The sequence below is a fragment of the Perca flavescens genome, chromosome 12 (assembly GCF_004354835.1).
Source record: "Perca flavescens isolate YP-PL-M2 chromosome 12, PFLA_1.0, whole genome shotgun sequence".
Taxonomy (NCBI): Eukaryota; Metazoa; Chordata; class Actinopteri; order Perciformes; family Percidae; genus Perca; species Perca flavescens.
Genome location: NC_041342.1, coordinates 11,413,406 through 11,432,981, shown reverse-complemented (window position 1 = coordinate 11,432,981; position 19,576 = coordinate 11,413,406). Strand labels below are relative to the sequence as shown.

At 42.2% G+C, this 19,576-nt stretch overlaps 2 protein-coding genes across 3 annotated transcripts; one reads left to right on the top strand and one right to left on the bottom strand.

Moving 5' to 3' along the window:
- Positions 1-2,816: 2,816 nt before the first annotated feature.
- Positions 2,817-6,766, bottom strand: rpl5a (ribosomal protein L5a). Its single transcript, XM_028593644.1, has 8 exons — positions 6,605-6,766; positions 6,163-6,232; positions 5,930-6,045; positions 5,708-5,842; positions 5,297-5,499; positions 4,507-4,684; positions 3,257-3,345; positions 2,817-2,978 (listed from the first exon to the last, which is right to left on the bottom strand). Exons 1-8 carry the CDS (start codon positions 6,605-6,607, stop codon positions 2,876-2,878), a joined length of 897 nt encoding a protein of 298 aa, XP_028449445.1. The 5' UTR covers positions 6,608-6,766; the 3' UTR covers positions 2,817-2,875.
- A 7,609-nt stretch (positions 6,767-14,375) lies between these two features.
- On the top strand, positions 14,376-18,954 carry gfi1aa (growth factor independent 1A transcription repressor a). Of its 2 annotated transcripts, none has more exons than XM_028593899.1 (7): positions 14,376-14,546; positions 15,758-15,963; positions 16,080-16,334; positions 17,008-17,411; positions 17,670-17,807; positions 17,992-18,157; positions 18,473-18,954. In XM_028593899.1, exons 1-7 carry the CDS (start codon positions 14,431-14,433, stop codon positions 18,649-18,651), a joined length of 1,464 nt encoding a protein of 487 aa, XP_028449700.1. In that variant the 5' UTR covers positions 14,376-14,430; the 3' UTR covers positions 18,652-18,954. The 2 variants fall into 2 exon arrangements, with proteins under 2 accessions (XP_028449700.1, XP_028449701.1); XM_028593900.1 differs by having other exon boundaries at positions 15,741-15,963.
- Positions 18,955-19,576: the final 622 nt, after the last annotated feature.

The window sequence follows — 19,576 nt, the reverse complement described above, 5'->3', positions numbered from 1 at the left end:
CTATTTAAAAACGGCGGGTTTTTTCAGGACACCTCCCCCCTCCCCCGTCGCTACTCTGACTCTCTCCGACCAATCAGTAGTCTGCAGGTTTCCACGTCACCTTTTGGTATCGCCTCAGCTCGCTTGGAACCGCAACGGAGGTGATACTAAAGTACTTCCAAGTACCTGTTGGCAGGTACCAGGGACTTTTTTTTTCATAATGGGAAAAAAACGAAAAAGGCGAGCAGAGCAGAGTCAAGTCGAGGCGAATCGAGCAGGTACCACGTCATGGAAAAACGCCATTAGTCTCGAGAGCTGAGAGACCAAATCGCTGTTTTCGCTTCAGAATCGTGCAGATATGGTCTGACGTCTTTAGGAATACAAGGATTGAAAAATCTGTTGAGTGTTGTATAAAGCTAAAGTTGAAAGCGTAATGAAATGACACTATTTGTAGATAGGCTCCTTAGTTTTGGTAAGGTTGCTGCTGAACACCATGACATAATCAGGGAGTGTACATTTAAAGAATAAGGCTGGTGATATTCTATATTTGTTTCTAGCAAATCCTGTGAAAAGACACAAAACCAAAGTTAATTTTTTCAGTACTTTCTGATTTTTACTACACTGTCTGTTGCACTCAGCCCCAAGCCAATTGGTGCCTAATGAGGGTGTAAATATTTGAAAACATGTCACAACATGTTTTCGTTTCTTTTTATGAAATAATTTGCTAAAAGAGCTGGGACCCGTAGTTATAGCAAGGTTACTCAAACAGAAGTAAATGGTGCAGACTTGTTTCAGCTGCAAATTAATACACATTTGGTGCACTAGTGAGTATTTACAGCAGCTGGACAGTGTATGTGGCATCAACTCAAAATAAGTGTTCATCATAATGAAGGTCACCCAGTGCAACAGTAAGAAATTAACCATGGTTGTGTTCCAATTTTTCTTTTTACTTAGTAGTAGTATGTACTGCAGCTGCCGTTACAAAGTATGTACTATTGCACGCAGTATGCATACAATTGGAACATACTTCTTCATAACATTGCGCCTTGAACTTTGACCTTCTTTGCTCGTATATGCCGCGCAGAGGATTTTGGGTCCGAATGGCCAGAAAAGCACGTTGGTATGCATACAGCAAAATCTAACTGGCTGCAGTAGGACATCCTGGTATTTTTGGCATAATGTATTTGACATACTATTCTATTGGGACATACAAAATCTTTTTCTAAATATACTAAATAGCATGGTCTTATGGGTTTTGGAACAAATTGGGCTTTGGCTCCACAGGCATTACAAAATGAATTAATTCCTGGTTTGCGTCTTTTCAGGGGTATACTTTACAATAATAAAAATATCACGAGACTTAACTTTCAACAAGTAGCCTGCAGATTAGTGAGAAATTAAAGGAAAAATGTGAACAAAATTCAACATATGACAATGCCTCTATACAGGATCCAGAGAATTGGACAATCTGTGCCAAGGAGCATTGCTTTTCCTGTCACTCGTCTGCAGAATTAAAAGGACAATTCCGGCGCAAAACAAACCTAGGGGATAATAACAGATGTGTACCCACTCGATCGTTCTCTGGGACATGTTTCATGCTACTCTAATGTGTTTGTAGCTTGAAACAAGCTAGCGCGGACCGCTGATTAGCTTACGCCGCTAGTATTCGGGGCACAGGGAAAGTAAAAACAAATAGCTATTTATACCACTAAAAAGGCTCAAAATATCGCCACACTTTACCGGTAGCATAATGAGGGTCCCTACATGTTAACCGAAGCATTGCGAACTTGTAAGTGTACAGACCGTTTATTAAAAAGATAATTATAAAGACAGTCGTGTTCTCGTATAAAGGCGTCTTGACGTCTCGTGGGAGCCACTGTCTTTCTAAACTTTTTAATAAACTGTCTGTACGCTTACAATGTTATCAATGCTTTCGGTTAACATTTAGGGACCCTCATTATGCTACCGTTGAAGCGTGGTGATATTTTGAGCCTTTTTAGTGGTATAAAATAGCGATTTGTTTTTACTTTCCCCGTGCCCCCGAATACTAGCGTTGTAAGCTAATCAGCGGTCCGTGCTAGCTTGTTTCAAGCTAAAAAAAAAACCATTTAATTAGCATGACATATCCCAGAGAGCGCTCAAGTGCGTACATGTTAACCCCTAGGTTCGTTTTGCACCAGAATTGTCCTTTTAAGTGAGGCAGTTCATTCCCAGCTAGTATATACCACAAGGATCATCCTGTACGCTGAACATTTTCCACCTGTAACACTAGTGATATCGTCAATGCTGCATCAATGACACAGAATATTAATGTATTTGATTTGTGAATGTTATTAACTCGTATTTCTCACTGAAAAGATCAGTTGTGGTAATGTGCTGTATCAATATATTTTTGGATTTTATCTCAGTGCCATAGACATCATGCTGAAATCATTTATGAATGTTTACCACCGGTGAAGGTGGAGATTATCAACTATTTTCCATGATCCCTTCCAGACATTTGTTGTGAAGTTGCTGTTGACAACCTGACTTGTTAATCACTTTAAATGCATTTCAAAACAGACGTGATCTGTAGAGCATGTCAAGCTTGTGGTCAATGCTGTTTGAATTTTGTAAATGTAAAAAAAAAAAAATGTTTACTTATTGAAGAGCCCAGCATGATTTTGCACACAATTAAACACCATACCGCTCCACTGTAACCTGTTAAATCTGTTCAGGTCCGTTGTACACCACACTGAGGCATTATCATTCTTCAGTTATTCATGTGGATTCAAGATAATCACTGTTAAAAGCACATACAACTCATTCAAAAAAAGTATTGGCGGAAAGACAAAAGCTTGAGTTTGTAATAAATTTATTTGTCTGTGATGTGTGTTGGGTTTTTGCAACGGAGCCCCTAACCGTCCCCTTCTTCTTGCTCTTGTGCTCGTAAGAAGCTGGCCTTTTTCTGGGCGACGCGATCCTTCCTCTGTGCCAGAGATAACTTGGCGCGATTCCACCTGCCCGGAAAGAATCGTAACAACAGCTCCATTAACATTCAGCGCAGCAGAGGGAAAGGTTTGTCAGCTCAGCTCTGGGATCTTCCCAGTAAAGTTATTCAATACTTAAGACAGGGAGCTTGCTTTAAATACAGGCAGTTATTTTCATAGAGTATCAATAATGTGACTTGGGTATTTTAAGTGTTACATAGTCACATTTTGTGTATGTTGCGTTGCATCATCACCAATACTGGCTCAGAAAAGGGAAATGCAATCATGACGTTGAAATAAGCACCCACCTCTTCTTCTTGACGTCTTTTGTGGCTTTCTTTTCGTGGGCGGGGTTTGCTCGGATGCTGGCGTGTGCTTTCTTGTACATTTCTTCGACCTGTAAGAACAAAAACGACACGTGTTAATGAGTCACATCTAGGGGCATTTCAGTCTGTGCATGAGGGTTCGTCTCGCTTCTCTCAGCCCCGTCTTGAAAGGACAGTAAACATCAGCTAATGCAAATGAAGGACCAACTACATTTTGCTCAGCGTGCTTTGTATCATCATCGAGAAGCAGAGGAAAACCAGCAAACACAGCAGTGAAATCGCTGACAAACTAAACCATTGTAGTAAGGCTCATGTAAATATGCACAAATTATGCAGCTGCTGAGGAGACGTGACATTTGAGCACTGGGCTTCGGGGTGGTTTGTGGACAGTTCAGTGCGGGTCCACAGATTGTACCTTTACTGTTGCAATTGTCATCTTGTACATACTGATAAGACCGAATGAGAGATAACATTACATGCACACGCAGGCTGACCGGCCACCCACCCACACCTCTCTGCTCAGGCCGCCATTACTCATATCTTTACATAGCAAAATAGTTTGTTTATTGCTATTTTAATGTCTTGAATATCAATTACAGCCCCTTTGAACTTGGTCATTAGAGAAGTATGATGAAAATATGTACTGAGTAACATTTTATAATTTCAAAATAAACTTGTCAGTGCACTCTGGTGGACAAATAATGTAATGGAGGCCCGTTTGTAATAACCTCAAACATACTGTAGGTATTTATGTACTGCTTATTGAGCAAACTATACGCCAATATAGATATATATGCAATCAACTAATATTGGTCAGCCATAAAACGTATTCGGCTCCATTTTACATGACTTCCAGTTAACCGTGCTGTAAATATTTCTCCTATCCATGTCCTGACTACAAGTACCAAGAACCAATCACTTTTATATTAAAAACAATTACTTGACGCAGAGTGATGTGCATCAAATGCAAAACATGAATCCATGACTTCGGTTTTTCATTACCTGCCATCACTGAACTCTCTCCTCAGGAGGATGTGTATCACAGGACTCCCAAAGGATGTTTGAACTTAAGTGCAGCAATTTCATTCGTGACACTGGCATAAATATAAATTAAGAGAATTTTATATTACGCAAATCTGGCCGAAAGAATGGACGATGAGGTTGCACATTCAACTATCGCCAGAGGTGCTTTACTGCAGCCTGAATGTGTCGCGTGACGTCTTTGTTCGTACCGTGTCTGGCGTGACTCCGTTCTTGATGAAGCGAGAGAACTGTTTCTTGTAGGCGTCCTCGTCCTCCTCCATCAGGTAGGACATGTAGTCGGCCACGTTCATGCCCATGATGTGTTTCCGATGCACCTCGGCGTTGAACTCTTTACTCTCTGTGTCGTAGCCGGGGAAACGTTTCAGGCTAGGAACAAGGAAGGGCAGAAAGCACATTAGGATTAGTGACCGAGTCAAGTCAGCATTTCCAAACACTAACTCTCAGCTGACTAGCAACTGACTTTTTGCACTTTTCTAATGTTTTGTCCTTCAAAAATGAATTGTGGTTTCTTGTAATTGTAGTCATCCTTCCTACAGTGCTCTGCTAAAATAATCACACCGAGACAATGACGTGATGTTTGCTTTGGTTCGTCTCGCTTCTCTCAGCCCCGTCTTGAAAGGACAGTAAACATCAGCTAATGCAAATGAAGGACCAACTACATTTTGCTCAGCGGGCTTTGTATCATCATCAAGAAGCAGAGGAGAACCAGGAACCACAAACTGGACCAGTTTGTCATCACCCCCACAAGTGCAAACACACCTAATATCGTCTCTTTCAAAAATGTTACTTCTGAGAGGTAAGTGACTTGTATTGGTGCAATCACATCATGCTTAGTTTGGAAGTAAACCTCAAGCACACATTTTGGTTGTTGCAGAACTTTGAATCCTAACTTGAAACCACACATCTGGTGCAGAGGTGAAGTAGCAAAAAAAAAAAAATTAAGACTAAATTAAATGCTCATCATCTCATCATACTGACCTGTGAGGAATGGCCAGGCCTCCATCTACTGCCCCCTTCAGCGCTCCAAAAACCTTGTTCCCTGTGGTGGTTCTGGCCAGGCCTGCATCCAGGTAACAGGTAAAGGCACCGGGCTGTCCGTCAACGCTTTCCACGTTGAACTCATCTCCCGTCACCTCCACCTGGCCCTCGTACACCTGATCCATGCCAAACTTGTGCAGCAGCTAAGAACAAAGAGGAGGAAGGTTCAAAAGAGGATGTGAGAAAACTGTTACAGCAGCAAACACACAATGACCACACACTCTTACTCATTTTAAAATATCATACAATGGCCTATATCTGACATCTGAAGCGCAAAGTCAGCACAAATCTCATAATCTCTTTATGTGCTGACACCTGCAACTTTCTGTGTGTCTGTGTGTGTGGTCTTACCCGGCGAGCCAGCAGCAGCCCAGTGCAGTAGGCCGCAGCATAGTTAGTGAGGCCTACAGTGATGCCATATTTGGGAAGCTCGTGAGAGTAAGAAGCACACACAATATGGTCTCCTTCAATCTTTGCATAAGCAATCTGGACAAGAGAGACAGAGAATGGGGAGTCAGGTTATTTCCAATGTGTGACCACATGAGCTTTCCCCTCGTTCTCCCAGTCACTGACCTGGCAGCAGATGTCCCTGTTGGAGAACCTGACGATCATGCGGTACTTGGGCGTGTTGTACTTGTTCTTGTCCTGCACAACCAGGCGCTTGCGGGCAAAGAAGTCCGTTTTTCCCTCTGTAAGTTAGACATAAGAGCCAAACATTAGTGAAGCACTATTTTAATGATACAAAAAGCCTTATGATGCGTAATAATAAAGGCTGTAAAGCTGATGTGTTGAGAATATTGTCTAACCTCTCCTTCTCCTGAATTTGACTTCGTATCTCTTGAAGTAGGCCTTGTTCTTCACCACTTTGACGAAACCCTAAGAAGGAAAGCATAGCCATGGTGTTACCATGCTCGGCTGTAACCGGAAGCGTAGCATACGTACCACACAAAAAAAGTCAGCTATTTTAAACTTCACTGTGTTGACAATGCCATATAAAATCGCTTAAATGGGTTATTAACAGCTTGGTGTGAGTGTCCTGCAACGTAACGTTAAGTCAGCGGAGGTTTCGTCAGCCACTGAGGCGCCACGCTGGAGCACAGCAGCTCGCCGGCACGGTGCGACCGAACAACCGCGGGTCATCCACGAACATCTGACACTCAAACGGGTGGAAACCCTTTTCTACCATCTAACAAATCTCTACACACCCAGAGTGTCTGCACTGAATGTATATCGATATTGTTTACTCACCATTTTAGGCGGATTTTGCTCGCCTTCCTCTTGGACTCAGATGTGTCTCTTTGCGGCGGAAGTTGACCTGGCAACTTTTCCTCACGAGTGGGGCCATCTGTTGAGCAGGCAGCGCCCCCTGCCGCCCCGGTGGACAACACGCATGGACCGGCAGGGGGCAGCAGCGACACGGACACAGCACCGGTTCACTCTTTTTCTGCACAGTGATTCAGATCTTTAGTGTATGTTACATGTATACAAAAACGATTTATTTCTGTATTTCTGGAGCTGAATTCTCTATTAATACTACTAATAGACATTTTCCACGGCAGACATGTTGACATGTCATAGTAGGAAAAGCACAGGTGTATTCAAAACCATTAATGATGGCTGCATTCCACTTAGGAGAGACCCTGGTATTGTGCATGCTGACTCACTGAAATAGCTCACTGGGACGCTTGATGGAATTGAACCATCGTTAAAGTTATCAATTTCAGTTGTGCTTTTCCTACTAGCCTATGACAAGTTAACATGTCTGCTGTGAAAAAGGTCCATAGCCAGTTGTTGTTGTAGTTAAATAATGATACCAAGGCTTTATTAATAGAGCACTTCTTTTTTTAGTTTTTTACGAGAAATGCAGCCCTAAGTGCTTTACAAAACAAAACACGGATAAGAGAAGACAATTTCACAACAGTTATTACAAATACAATTACAAATATTTGAATGCATTTAAAAGAAGGAAAGAGGTAAAATTATGAACAATTTAAATAAAATAAGAAGAAGAAGAAGGAGTAAATTATCATTATTATAACCACTTACATGTGCCTTGTATCAACCAGTTAGTTTGGGGAGAGCTCATGAATATATGAATCCCAAACCCAATTGGCTATTGCGGGGACGAAAAGAGAAAGATTTAGCAATTGAAATGGTTTAATGAAGATCTTCAATATGTCGGACACACGCTATGATGAGGCCTGTTTGCTTTCAGACAACCTGACACTCTGTGATAGTTAGTGAGGCGAGCTCTGTTTATGTATCTTCCTTCCCTGTTGTGAAATAGAGTTACTTAAGAAACTGATGATGATGACGGCTGGAAATGTCAAAAGGATGATACCTCGGAAGCATGAGTGGATTTTTTTGTCTGAATCAGGGGACAGATTTTTTGTACGCAGGTGGGCAGCTTAAGTTTTCTCATAGATTGTTTACTGTTTCATAGGTCAAAAATATTTAAGAAGTGAAACTGTTTACAACATGGCGTTGAAACTTTTAGGTGCTATAAGGAAAAAAAAAAGAAGAAAAAAATGAACATTTACAGTAGGCCTAGGCTACACTTCTGTAACAAGTGGGATAGAAAGCTCCAAAACAGCTACTAAAGGGACCTTGTGGTTAGAATGTTTAGCATACAATTTAAAAAATATATCTTTATAGTTTTTTTTTCTTCTACAGATAATCCTGTGTGAATGCAAAATTGTGACTAAAAAGTATTTTTTGTCGGTGACAAAAAGAGTGACATGAGTAACAAAAACAGTAAAAGTAACATGCTTCTTACACGGTGGATCCCCCTATTTCCAAACACCGGAATGGCGTTGCTGCTGATACACCCATTGAACTCTGCTGTGATTAATATGAGTGGTGTCATTCAAAGGGCTCAGCATTACTCATCAGGTCCCAGTGGTCATGGACACGGACAGGAGTATACTCAGACGCAGGACTGCACAGATAACAGTCCTGATATCCGGGAACAGACTAAGGGAATTTCCAAAAACTCAACACCTGACACAAGAAGCAACATGAAACAAAATCAAAGCAGCTGGATTTTCTGCCTTGTTGATCTGTGCTGTTAAAAAAAGACATGATTATATCTCCATTATTTTTCTTGTGTCATTATCTTAGTATATTTTCTTGTTTTACTTTTATTGTAAAACACCTTGTAACTTTGTTCAGAAGAGTGCTATATAAACTAGGAGGGCCCTCGGAGGGCGCAGACCATGCCCTATCTTGCAATGTTAACGAAACTGAAATATAATTTGTGTTTATTTAACTGGGTTCTTCCTTGGCCCATGTTACACTATTCCGCCAAGTTTCATGAAAATCGGGGCCAGTAGTTTTTCCCTAATCCTGCTGACGGACAGGCAAACAAACCGAAAACATAGGCCTATCTTCCTTCAATTCACTGCAGTTCTTACCTTTATTGTACCTCGAGGGGGAAATTTGATTTGCAGTAGAGGGTAAAACCGCAAACACAGCATACAAGAGGACAAATGTAACAACAGTTACCGAAAACAACCAAATAAAAAAAGGTGTATTTGTTCTTTAACAGTATCAAACCATTTGAACGGAAGCCATGATAAAGTGCCGCTAAGTCAAGGTTCACTGCAAATTACCTGGTGGAGGTAATGAAGTTCTTAAGTTACTCTTTGTTGATACAGCAGTAAATAGCTGGTGTTATTTAAATTTAAACAGTGTTGGAGGAAGTATTAAGCTGAGAGTTGAGAAGATTGATACCACTCTACAGCAAGCTAAATATGAAGCTATAGGACACTCTTAGCTTAGCTTAGCAGCCTGGAAACAGGGAAAAACAGCTCCTCTAAAGCTCACGAATTAACACTATAATTTGTTAGTTTAATTTGTACAAGTGTAAAAACGACATGTTGTGGTTTTATAGGGGGTTATGTGCTGGACAATTTCTTGGCCTGGGCACAGTGACTGAGCTAAGTTAGCTGGCTGCAAGCGGTAGCTTCCTATTTACAGCACAAACATGAGCGCGTTATCAATCTTTTCAGCTGACTTTAGCGCAAAAAAAGGAAATAACAGTGGTTCCAAAATGTCAACCTAATTCCTTTGAAATAGTGCAGAAACAGAACCCTTGTTTACACCTTAGTTTTTGTATGAATTAAACAAACAAGCTATAACATGTTAAAAGCTTTATAGGTGCTGGTTTAGGCAGATTTTGTTACCCTTTGGACACAGCCAGGCTAGCCATTTCCCCATTTCCAGTCTTTATGCTAAGCTAAGCTAAACTAAGTGGCATCTGGATGTAGCTTCATATTTAGACATGAGAGTGGTATCAATCTTTTTTTTATTTTAACTGAGTGAGAAAGCATATAAGTGTATTTTCCAAAATTATTTTAAAGTAGCATAAAATTGAAAACTCAATTAAAGAGCAAGTAACCTATGTGGAAAAAAAGTACAGAAGGCCTACTTGAGTAAATGTACTTATATGCCACCTCCAAAACTAGTGACCCCCCAAGATGACGGGATTTAGTTATAAGTTTAGATTTGAAATATTGTGTGATACAAGTTTTATTCATGTAGGACTGAGCAAGAAGGCTGCTTTTCATTGACAATTCAGCGTCCATTTGACAAATTTTGTTTTGTGGAAAAAAGAAATCCGAGAATGATTACTTGGTGAAATGATGAAACCAGTAGTTCAGTGGGAGTTTATCTGTTAGCTCTATCGACAACTACTGAAAAAAAGGAACTAGAGTGTTCCGCTTTTCCGTTCGAGCAGAGACAGATAATATCCCCCAGTGTCACGGTGCAGATGTTCTCAGTGTTAGATAAGAAAAGTCAAAGTCACTCTTGTGGACAGCTCACTCGCAGTCGCTCAAGCTCTCTCTTCTGCAGAACTGATTTCACAAGAAAAGAAAAGCAACTGTCCAGTCATCCCTCTGCAGCAGTAGTCAGTGGTTAACAGGGGTTCGGCCTGGGGCGGAGGGTGGGGTCAGTAACAAATGGGTAAAACTAGTAGTACATTTGTCCACTTGTCTTTCCTCGTCCTACATTTTGATATGTTGCTTTTTGCCTGCCGTACTTGTGTAATATCAACAATGAGATCCACCAGTAGTTGTTTTGCGTGCTGCCGGCTCGTGTTTTCAATCCTAAAAGTCACAAAATAGAATTGAAAAAAGATGACTTTGAGGACACAACTGGACTAGAAATGACTTGCAGAAATTCACACATCAACAAATGTGTTAACAGGCACACCACAGATAAGAACACTGCACTTTGTTGACAAGAAACACACTGTTGCTGCTGTCTTTCCTGCCTCTTTCTCATTGCTCATTGCAGATGGATTTATTTTCATGTGCATGCAGAAATATGGTAAAGGTCCTTAGCCATTTGTAGTTCATAACAAAGAAGAGAAACAGGTGTAGTTACAAGCGCAACATATACCTCATTAACCTGCCACATATTTTTCAGCGTTCGAATGATATCGATATACAATACGGTTAAAAATTAGTTCACCTGGATGCACACACAGCAAAAACCAAATCAGGTTTGCTGAAAACTAAAATGAGTTTTGCCAACTTTAACACCAGACAGCATATTTCTGCAACCGCAGAGATGGTGCAGAGTTAAATTTTCTGTGTGAAAGCCCAGCCTTTTTTCTCCCCCCTCCATCATGTGAACAGTGTTTTACACACCATGCAGAAACAGACAGAGTGGTGTTTTCTGTGTGAACGCTACCGAGGGACTGACTACAGATAATAGAGCATCAGCTGAAACAGACTGCCACTTGTAACAGAGCAGAAATGGGAGAGAAAGTGGGTTCGGGGAGGAAATATTTTCAACAAAAAAACAATCTACATGATAGCCAAGATTATTTACATATCTCCAGCAGTGTAAACGCTATGAAAAGTATTTAAAAGCACCCAACACAGGAAATAAAAGAATGCATAGACACACACATGAACTGCAGGCTTATTTAGGCATGACTATGCATGTTGAACTCTGACCTTTCAAACGGCCACCTCAACCCCGAGACGTGCACAGAGACACAATGACCAGGAAACACCGAGCAGGTTTCTTCACATCCACACCACACCAACGTCCCCACGATGATATTCTCACTATCTGGGAGGGAAATTTACAACCAGAAACGGGCTGGTTACAAACAAGGGGAGCTGCTGATCACAGTGATGGATGAGGGAGGTGATTTGTGGAGTGTTTACAGCATAAATCCAAACATCTGTTTAGTATAACGTGAGAGTTTCTTCCAGTTTTTTTTTTTTTTTTTTTTTTACTTAGAAATCGTGGCCTCGCTGACCCTGGGCCAAGATTTTAGGACCTTTGGGGTATTTGATCATACAGCAGTTAAGAGTTGGACAAAAGCTCCCCTTTCTGCTGCAGGACCAAAAAAAAAAAAAAAAAAAATATGAAGTGAGAGTATAGGCGAGAAAAAAAACAATACGTTTGTGGACCTCCTGTGTGAAAGAATAACTGTCTTGCGGTCAGCAGCGTCCAGTAAATCATTCATTGTGTTCACACTCGGTCCCTATCTGGTGGCTGCAGTTGGGGCCAGCTGAGAGCTCGATGAGATTCGGACTGGCAGGGAGGGGGGGGGGGGGAAAGGGGGTTGCCTTATGCAGTTAAACCTAAGGAAAGGGATTAAAATCAGATTGTAGCTGGAGGGAAAGGGACTGAGATAGTTTAAAAGGGAGAGGGAGGAGGTTGTTACACTGTGGTTAGAGTTCTGGAGCCAAAGGAAACTGTGAGGGAATGAGATAGCGTGATGTGGTTTCACAGAGTGGAGGTGCAGAGGTGAACGCTCACACTGAGAGCCTGGGACTAAACAGAGACTAACCCAGGGAAAGACAGTTTAGCCACAATAGGATATCATGGCATGAATCCATTGCAATGCAGTACACTGTGCCAAATCTACTTTTTGTGATTTTGTATGACAAAAAATAAAATAAGATCTGTGGTTTAAATTCTTCTCTGAATTCCTGGAAGTATAAAACTGCAGAAAAGACTGAGTGACTTTTGTACCCCCTTCTTTCTATTTGAGTCTGCAAGAAGTGTTTGAGTTTCACTTGTCAGCAGTCTCACTTAAGACCGAGGCTATGTACATTTTAAAAACTCTCTTACAAATGAAGAGTTGAATCCACGGCCATTAAAACGCACCTTGGCCTAATTCGAAAACGCTCGGGAGTTTTGGTCTGGTATATGACCAGTGTCTTATGGAGGCTAATGTTGGTTTATGTTAGCAAACTTCAGCTTGATATTGTTGTGTAACATGATTTCACTGAGCCACTTCACCGACTTGATCACTTTCTCCATTTGAGTATTTGACAGGGACAGTGCTTATTAATCAAAAGCATAGTAGCTTAAAATAAGCCAGAGTTAGCTCCACAGGCTAATGTGCCTCCGCTGTCCCTGGCCAGTTTTGAAATGGCAACCCATAGAAATACATCAACTGACTTATTACAGTCTGCATGCAAAAGGAATATATATATATATATATATATATATATATATATATATATATATATATACAGACTAATAACTTGTGTTACCGTTTGCATCATTGTTTCCATATATTGTGACATGTAGCCAAAAATGGACACTTTTTTTTAGCAAATGGTACAAACACATGGTACTGTATATACATCTCACTTTAAACTGAATTGCACTGAGTCCAAGACTTGGCTTTTGACAAGCCGCCGTGTGAGCACTCTGCTCCTCTTGACAGCATTCACATACATGTGGTACGAAAGCCTCAGGTATATTTAAAACTATGAGGAGTCCTCACAGTCTCTCTCTATCCTTGTGAGGGCCGAAAGGACTTGAGCTTGAGAAAAATAACCTCATGGCTCACCAGCACAAGTCTTTATTTAACCCTGCGACTGTGATCCGCACCTTTGACAACAACAAAAAAAAGTGCTGCTGCGAAAAAGCAAAGCATAAATACAAGAAACCTCCCCACACACACACACACTTTCCCCTAGTTGTGATCACTGCGATTGGGCTTCTATTTCAATCACATACTTGCTGTAAGACTCTAAAGAGCGAGAATCAAGGTCTGTGGGGGAAGACGTGGTGGAGGGGGTTGGGGGTTACAGAGAGACAAGAGGCTGTGGCAACACTGATAGCGTCTTCTCCACTCTGCGCTTGGTTTCCTGTTCTGAGTCAGTGTGTTACTCTGAGTTTGAATGTTCACTTTTTTTCTGACGAGGACCGTCTGAATGCTGTCAATGTCAGCAGCTGAATTCCATAATATATTCTATATAACAATATATTTCAGCTGAATGTCTTTCCTGAGATGTGATTGAGCCACCATGATCTGCCCATACTGTAGGTTGCCATGTGTTTGTGGCAATAATCTGACATGAACTAAACTTTGCTTTCAAGTCTGAAATCATCTCAATTCTGCAGGTAAAAAAGAGAATTAACAGTTTGGTTTCGTCTTTGCTCGTGGCCTTCTGTGTGAGAAACCACGCAGAGGTGAGAATTAGATTTTGTTGGACGCTTTTTGACCCTTTTCAGCATATGAAACCTTTAAGAATCATACTTTAATTCATTCTAATGAAGGCCAAGTACTGGCATGATAGGAGTTATCAGAAAAATGCCAATCACCAACATGAAATGTGGTCTAAAGTGAAACGAGTCCCAGAAATGTAACATTTTGTATTTATAATTCCACAAAGAAAGAGTAATCCAAACTTTAAATGAGTAATCCAAACTTTAAATGAGTAATCCAGACTTTAAATGAGGGATCCAGACTTTAAATGAGGGATCCAGACTTTAAATGAGAATAACAGCTTGTACTAATGAAAGGAAATCAATTCTGAAAAGCAACTTAACTGATTTATTTTTGTACTGATGCAAATGTGCAAAGATTATGTCACCCATGGACTCATTTATCAAAACACGAATCAGTGTTTTTGTTTAACTGTCATGGCTGACTAACATGAAAATTAATTTCTGAGAGTGAGAGGGGGGGAGGGTGTGTGTGTTGTGTGTGTGTGTGTGTGTGTGTGTGTGCGTGTGTGTGTGTGTGTCTCAGTCTGAGGAGCACAGGGTTTTGTGGTCTCTCTGCAGCTTGTGACTGATATTCAGACTAAATGTGGACAGAGTTCAGGACAGTCTGTCTGTGTGTGTGTGTGTGTGTGTGTGTGTGTGTGTTATGTGTGTGTATGGTCCTCAAGAGCCGGGACACCTGCAGCCGTCGGTGCTGTGTGTGAGTATGGGACATGTGTTTCAGCTGTATATGCCTCGGCTATCTGCGCTTTGCTTGCAGCTCTCTTAACTTGTCGCAGCTGCATCAAACAAACTGTGTTCCCACATCGGAGGGGAAAAAGAAAATAAATCGATATCGCTTTGCTTTGGTCCGACCTTGAACGAGGAGGCAGCGCTCAAATCTTTGCCATGATTTGAGCCTGACAGATTTCCACTGAAAACTTTTTTTTCGTACACGATGAATTCCATTCATCCTATTTTCACCATTCCACTCGGCACTCGGCGTATCCTATTCCGCATGTTCTTTCACTGGACGGCCTAATTGGGGCTGAGCGTGGGCCGGGAGATGGGGGGGTTAATGATGTAAAACAGTCAGGTCCGGCTGGAGTCAGCGCGGGTAAGCTGAAGCAGTGTTAACTGTAAAGGGATACTTGGGCTCCCCACCGGCAGGCTGTTGCGCAGAGCGGCCGTGCGCGTCTCATTAACAGGATCAATTTACAACCAGTCCAACAAATAGGTCATTCTTATCCATCACGGCCACGCTCTGCCTGCGTGGATCCAACCACAACACGCACGTTTTTGTACGCATCATCACGAATGACATTGTTACCGGCCCGTGTTTGAATCCTTCGGTCTTGACGATCGTTCAAAAAGGACCACCGCTTGTAACGGGAATCTCTATGGCATTGTAAGCAGACTGGCAAGCGCACGTATCCAATCTCGGTTTTAAATATTTTAATTGATTGCGATGTTCAAGCAGCTTTTCCAACTGGACACCAATTGGAAATGAATAATTGATAATAAAAAAAAAACTCTTTATCCGTATAAATATATATTGTTTTTCTTTTTAAGAAAAGTCTACCGTGTGGTAATGCTATCGGTTTATTCATATCACGCACTCAACTTGTTAAAGCCTTAGTCTAACTAACTAGCTAACATAAGCATATAGTAAACTCTATAAAACTTCCCTGTAAACTTCTTCTTATCTGATTCCTCCGTCACATTTACTGCGATCAAGGACATACAATACGTCCTCTCCAGTCCCATATCTACCGGGATCCTTCGTGGCGGGAGGGGGGTAGTGGTCCCGCTTTTGGCCACCTGCCCCGCGACACCTGGTAAACGATACGGCCTCTCTGCGCATGCGTAATAGCCTGCCAAAAATCCCAACGCAGTCTCGCTTGACAACCAGTAGTGTTCCAATCTGTCCAGAGATAAAGTCAGAGCAGCGTGGAGCGGAGAGAAGTGGAGCGGAGGATTTCAGACCCGAGCAGCACCGAAACCAAAAAGAAAAAACAACAACAACATGCCGAGGTCTTTCCTGGTGAAGAGTAAAAGGGCCCACAGCTACCACCAGCCCCGGTACCTGCACGACGACTGCAGTGGACTGGACCCTTTTCTGGCACACGTGTGCGCAGGTAGGTTCATTTGTGCGCAATTACGCACGAAAACTTGTTTAATAACGCCAGTGAGAGCGATTCGTGCCCGTGGAAATGATTTCACATCCGATTTAATTTCCTCCATCTACAAATAGACACCAGTTGCACAGTTCGTCGGATTCATTGCTCTCCTCGGCTGTCATTAGAGACCAACTCTCAGGCGGGGTTTGAGTCCAACTTGGAGCCGCAGGATGATGTGAGCGGCGGCGCTGACAGACTGTCCCCCGGGTCCAGGCTGCTGTCCCCGGGCTCGCTGTCCTCCAGCTCCCCGCTGAGCTGCGGAGGCAGCGTGTGTGACAGATCCTCCGACTGTGATTTCTGGCGTCCCCCGTCTCCCTCCTCCTCGCCAGGTCTGTTTTCATCCAGACTTTTTCTACAGTTGTTTTTGAGAAGTGTCAGGAGACTATTAAAAGATAACGCAAAGTTTCGTGTCAGGCATATCTGTAACTGTGAGGGTGTCATTATCATTAGACAAGTGAGCTTATATACTGTATAGCTACATTTAAAATGTTAGTTTTCAATCCATATCAGCTTTATGAGTGGGTAACATCTTTTGATCATTTCCAGCACTGTTAATACTTTTTTGATTGTTATGAAGGAGAACCCAGATTAAGTATAGGCATGAATAAATTGTAAAAAAAGATTTGTAAATCAAATATAGGCATGAATAAATTGTAAAAAAAAAAAAAAGTGTAAATCAAATAGGGGAATCAATGAATACTAATGTTATAATGGCCTACATTTTTCATTGAAAACAAGACAAATATCTTGTCAGTCATCAGTCTTTATACTTCTTGCACCACAGCTATCTATTTGTTAAATGTAAGCTGCAACACTTTGATGCGGGGACTTGAGGGTTTCCGTTGTTTACTGTGGTCTAAAGTTAATATTACGCATGTCACGCCATTTCCAGTAAGGCCCAATGCCATTTCAAAATGATCAAATTTGAAGACACGTCATGAACTGCAGATCGCATTTATCAGTTAGAATATCCACTCACATTAAATCCATATGAACTTCCAGATTCAGAGAAATGCTCCACTCCAGCAGCCGAGGACGGCCAACACTTCAACATCCCGCTCTTTCCTTACTCCTGGACGGCGTACTCCGGCTCTGAGCTGAGGCATCTGGTTCAGGGCTCGTATCATCGCCACCTCCAGGGCCCCAGGGAGCCTCACTTACCCGTCAGCATCTACGGCGCAGAGGACAGCGGCGCCGAGCCGCTTTACGCACAGCGGGGCCAGGTGGCCGGATGCTACCAGGACTTTCCCTCAACGGCCCACCAAATGTGCAGGATGCGGGCTGAAGACGGGCTGTGTGTGGATGTAAAACAGAAGCCCCGCGGTGCGGAGATCAAGTCTGAAAATGACTTAATTTGCTCTAACATCGAGTCAAGTGGCTCCTATAAGTGCATTAAATGTTCCAAGGTACGTTAATCAATGTTTACTGAAGCCTTAGGCCTACGTGACCCAAACCATAATAACCCATTTGTTTTGATAGGTTGGTGAGATGTTACATATGATCTTAGTGATGTTTTATTTGTGATGCCCATTATATTCAAGCTTCATTTAAATGTCATTTCAAAGATAAAAATGGGTGACCGGCTTTGGGGTCAGTAGCCTATAGGCTATTTACCCCGTTATTAGTTTGAAAGCGAAATAAAAATGGCATCCGTATTTCCAAAGGTGTTCTCCACGCCTCACGGGTTGGAGGTTCATGTTCGGCGGTCGCACAGCGGGACGCGGCCGTTTGAGTGCGGGATCTGCGGGAAAACCTTCGGACACGCAGTGAGCCTGGATCAGCACAGAGCGGTCCACTCGCAGGTAGGCCTCTGCAGAAGTTGCTATAACAACTCAAAAGGCCCACATCCTGGAAAACCAAGGCCTCCGGATCACGTATTTGCCACCACAACGTCCCTAACCAGTCTGACCTTTTACTGTATTCCTGCAGTTAAATCAAACGTTTTAAGGAATTCCGCACTGATAGGCTATTTCATGTGTTTTACAGGAAAGGAGCTTCAGCTGTAAAATCTGCGGCAAAAGCTTTAAGCGCTCCTCCACGCTGTCCACGCACCTGCTCATCCACTCGGACACGCGTCCGTACCCGTGCCAGTACTGCGGGAAGAGGTTCCACCAGAAGTCCGACATGAAAAAACACACTTTCATCCACACAGGTGAGACGCTGGTCAGACTGGCATCGATAAATGCAAAAAAATAAAAAATAAATAAACGACCCATTTTGTCAATGCCTCACCGTGCGTAATGCTTAAAAATGTCTCTACCGGGGCGCCCGGTGGCTCACCTGGTTGAGCGCCCCATGTACCAAGGCTCAGTCCTTACGGCAGCGGCCTAGGGTTCGATTCCGACCTGCGGGCCCTTTGCTGCACGTCTTCCCCCTTTCTCAACCCCCCAACTGTCCTATCAATTAAAAGGCCCCCCCAAAAAATAATCTCTACATTGACATTTCCCAACTGTGTGATCTCTCACAGGTGAGAAGCCGCACAAGTGTCAGGTGTGCGGGAAGGCCTTCAGTCAGAGCTCCAATCTCATCACGCACAGCAGGAAACACACAGGCTTCAAGCCTTTCGGCTGCGACCTGTGCGGGAAAGGTTTCCAGAGGAAAGTGGACCTGCGGAGACACAAGGAGACGCAGCACGGACTCAAATGAGAACGCTTGGATCCTTTGAAAATCCTGCACTTTTTAAATGTACTCTGACCATTCATATGGTCGTGTTTTATTTGATTTGATTCTATTGTTCGATGCCTTGCCCTTATTTCCCCTATGTTACATGTAGTTAATTATTTAGCCTGAGATATTCTGGTTGGTTGTATTGAAATAAAGTTTATTTATAGAGTGTGTTTTTACATGATTAATAAGCATGAAAAAGCATAGCCGTTAGGCTGTAAACATATGCTTTCCGAAGCTGTATATTGTTATTAATTTCTCAAATAAATTATCACTTTTAAATGATCCGATTCAACAAATCCTGCCTTTTCAGTTTTGTCAATTAGCCTATGTAGTTAGGGTTTAAACATTAACTTTTGGGGGAGTTTTTTTCAGTTAGGAATTTACAAGCCTTAGGCTACATTTCCGTCTTTATTTAATTAGGCCTATTTCCGACATGACAGGAAAACATTTCTCATCATTTAGACTGTTTAGGTTTTAATCTACGACAACACACGTTTTAAAACCGTTTTTTTTTTTTTTTTTTTTTTTTTTTTAAATCCTTCTCTGCCTCCGTCTACTGATTGCAGGGACGTTGTAAGAAACGAGAAGCTGTGCCCGCCATCAATCACGTCGCCAATCTGCATGACAGCTCCAAGTTATATCTCCACTATTAAATAGAAAAACGTTTTGTTGCGTGCGCCACCTGGTCAAAACCAAATATTTCCAGATACGGCGCATTGTTAACATACCCATATAACAAATGACATTATGGTGCCATAAAGCTCCCTGTGAAGGAAGTCCCTTTTATGACAGCAGCAGCTCCTCCAGCACAGCAACAAGCAGCGTGGTCCACATTTTTTTTTTTTTTTTCACTGGGAAAAGCTGGGTGTGATTTATTTGGCCGAGGAGAGGTTAAACACCCAGG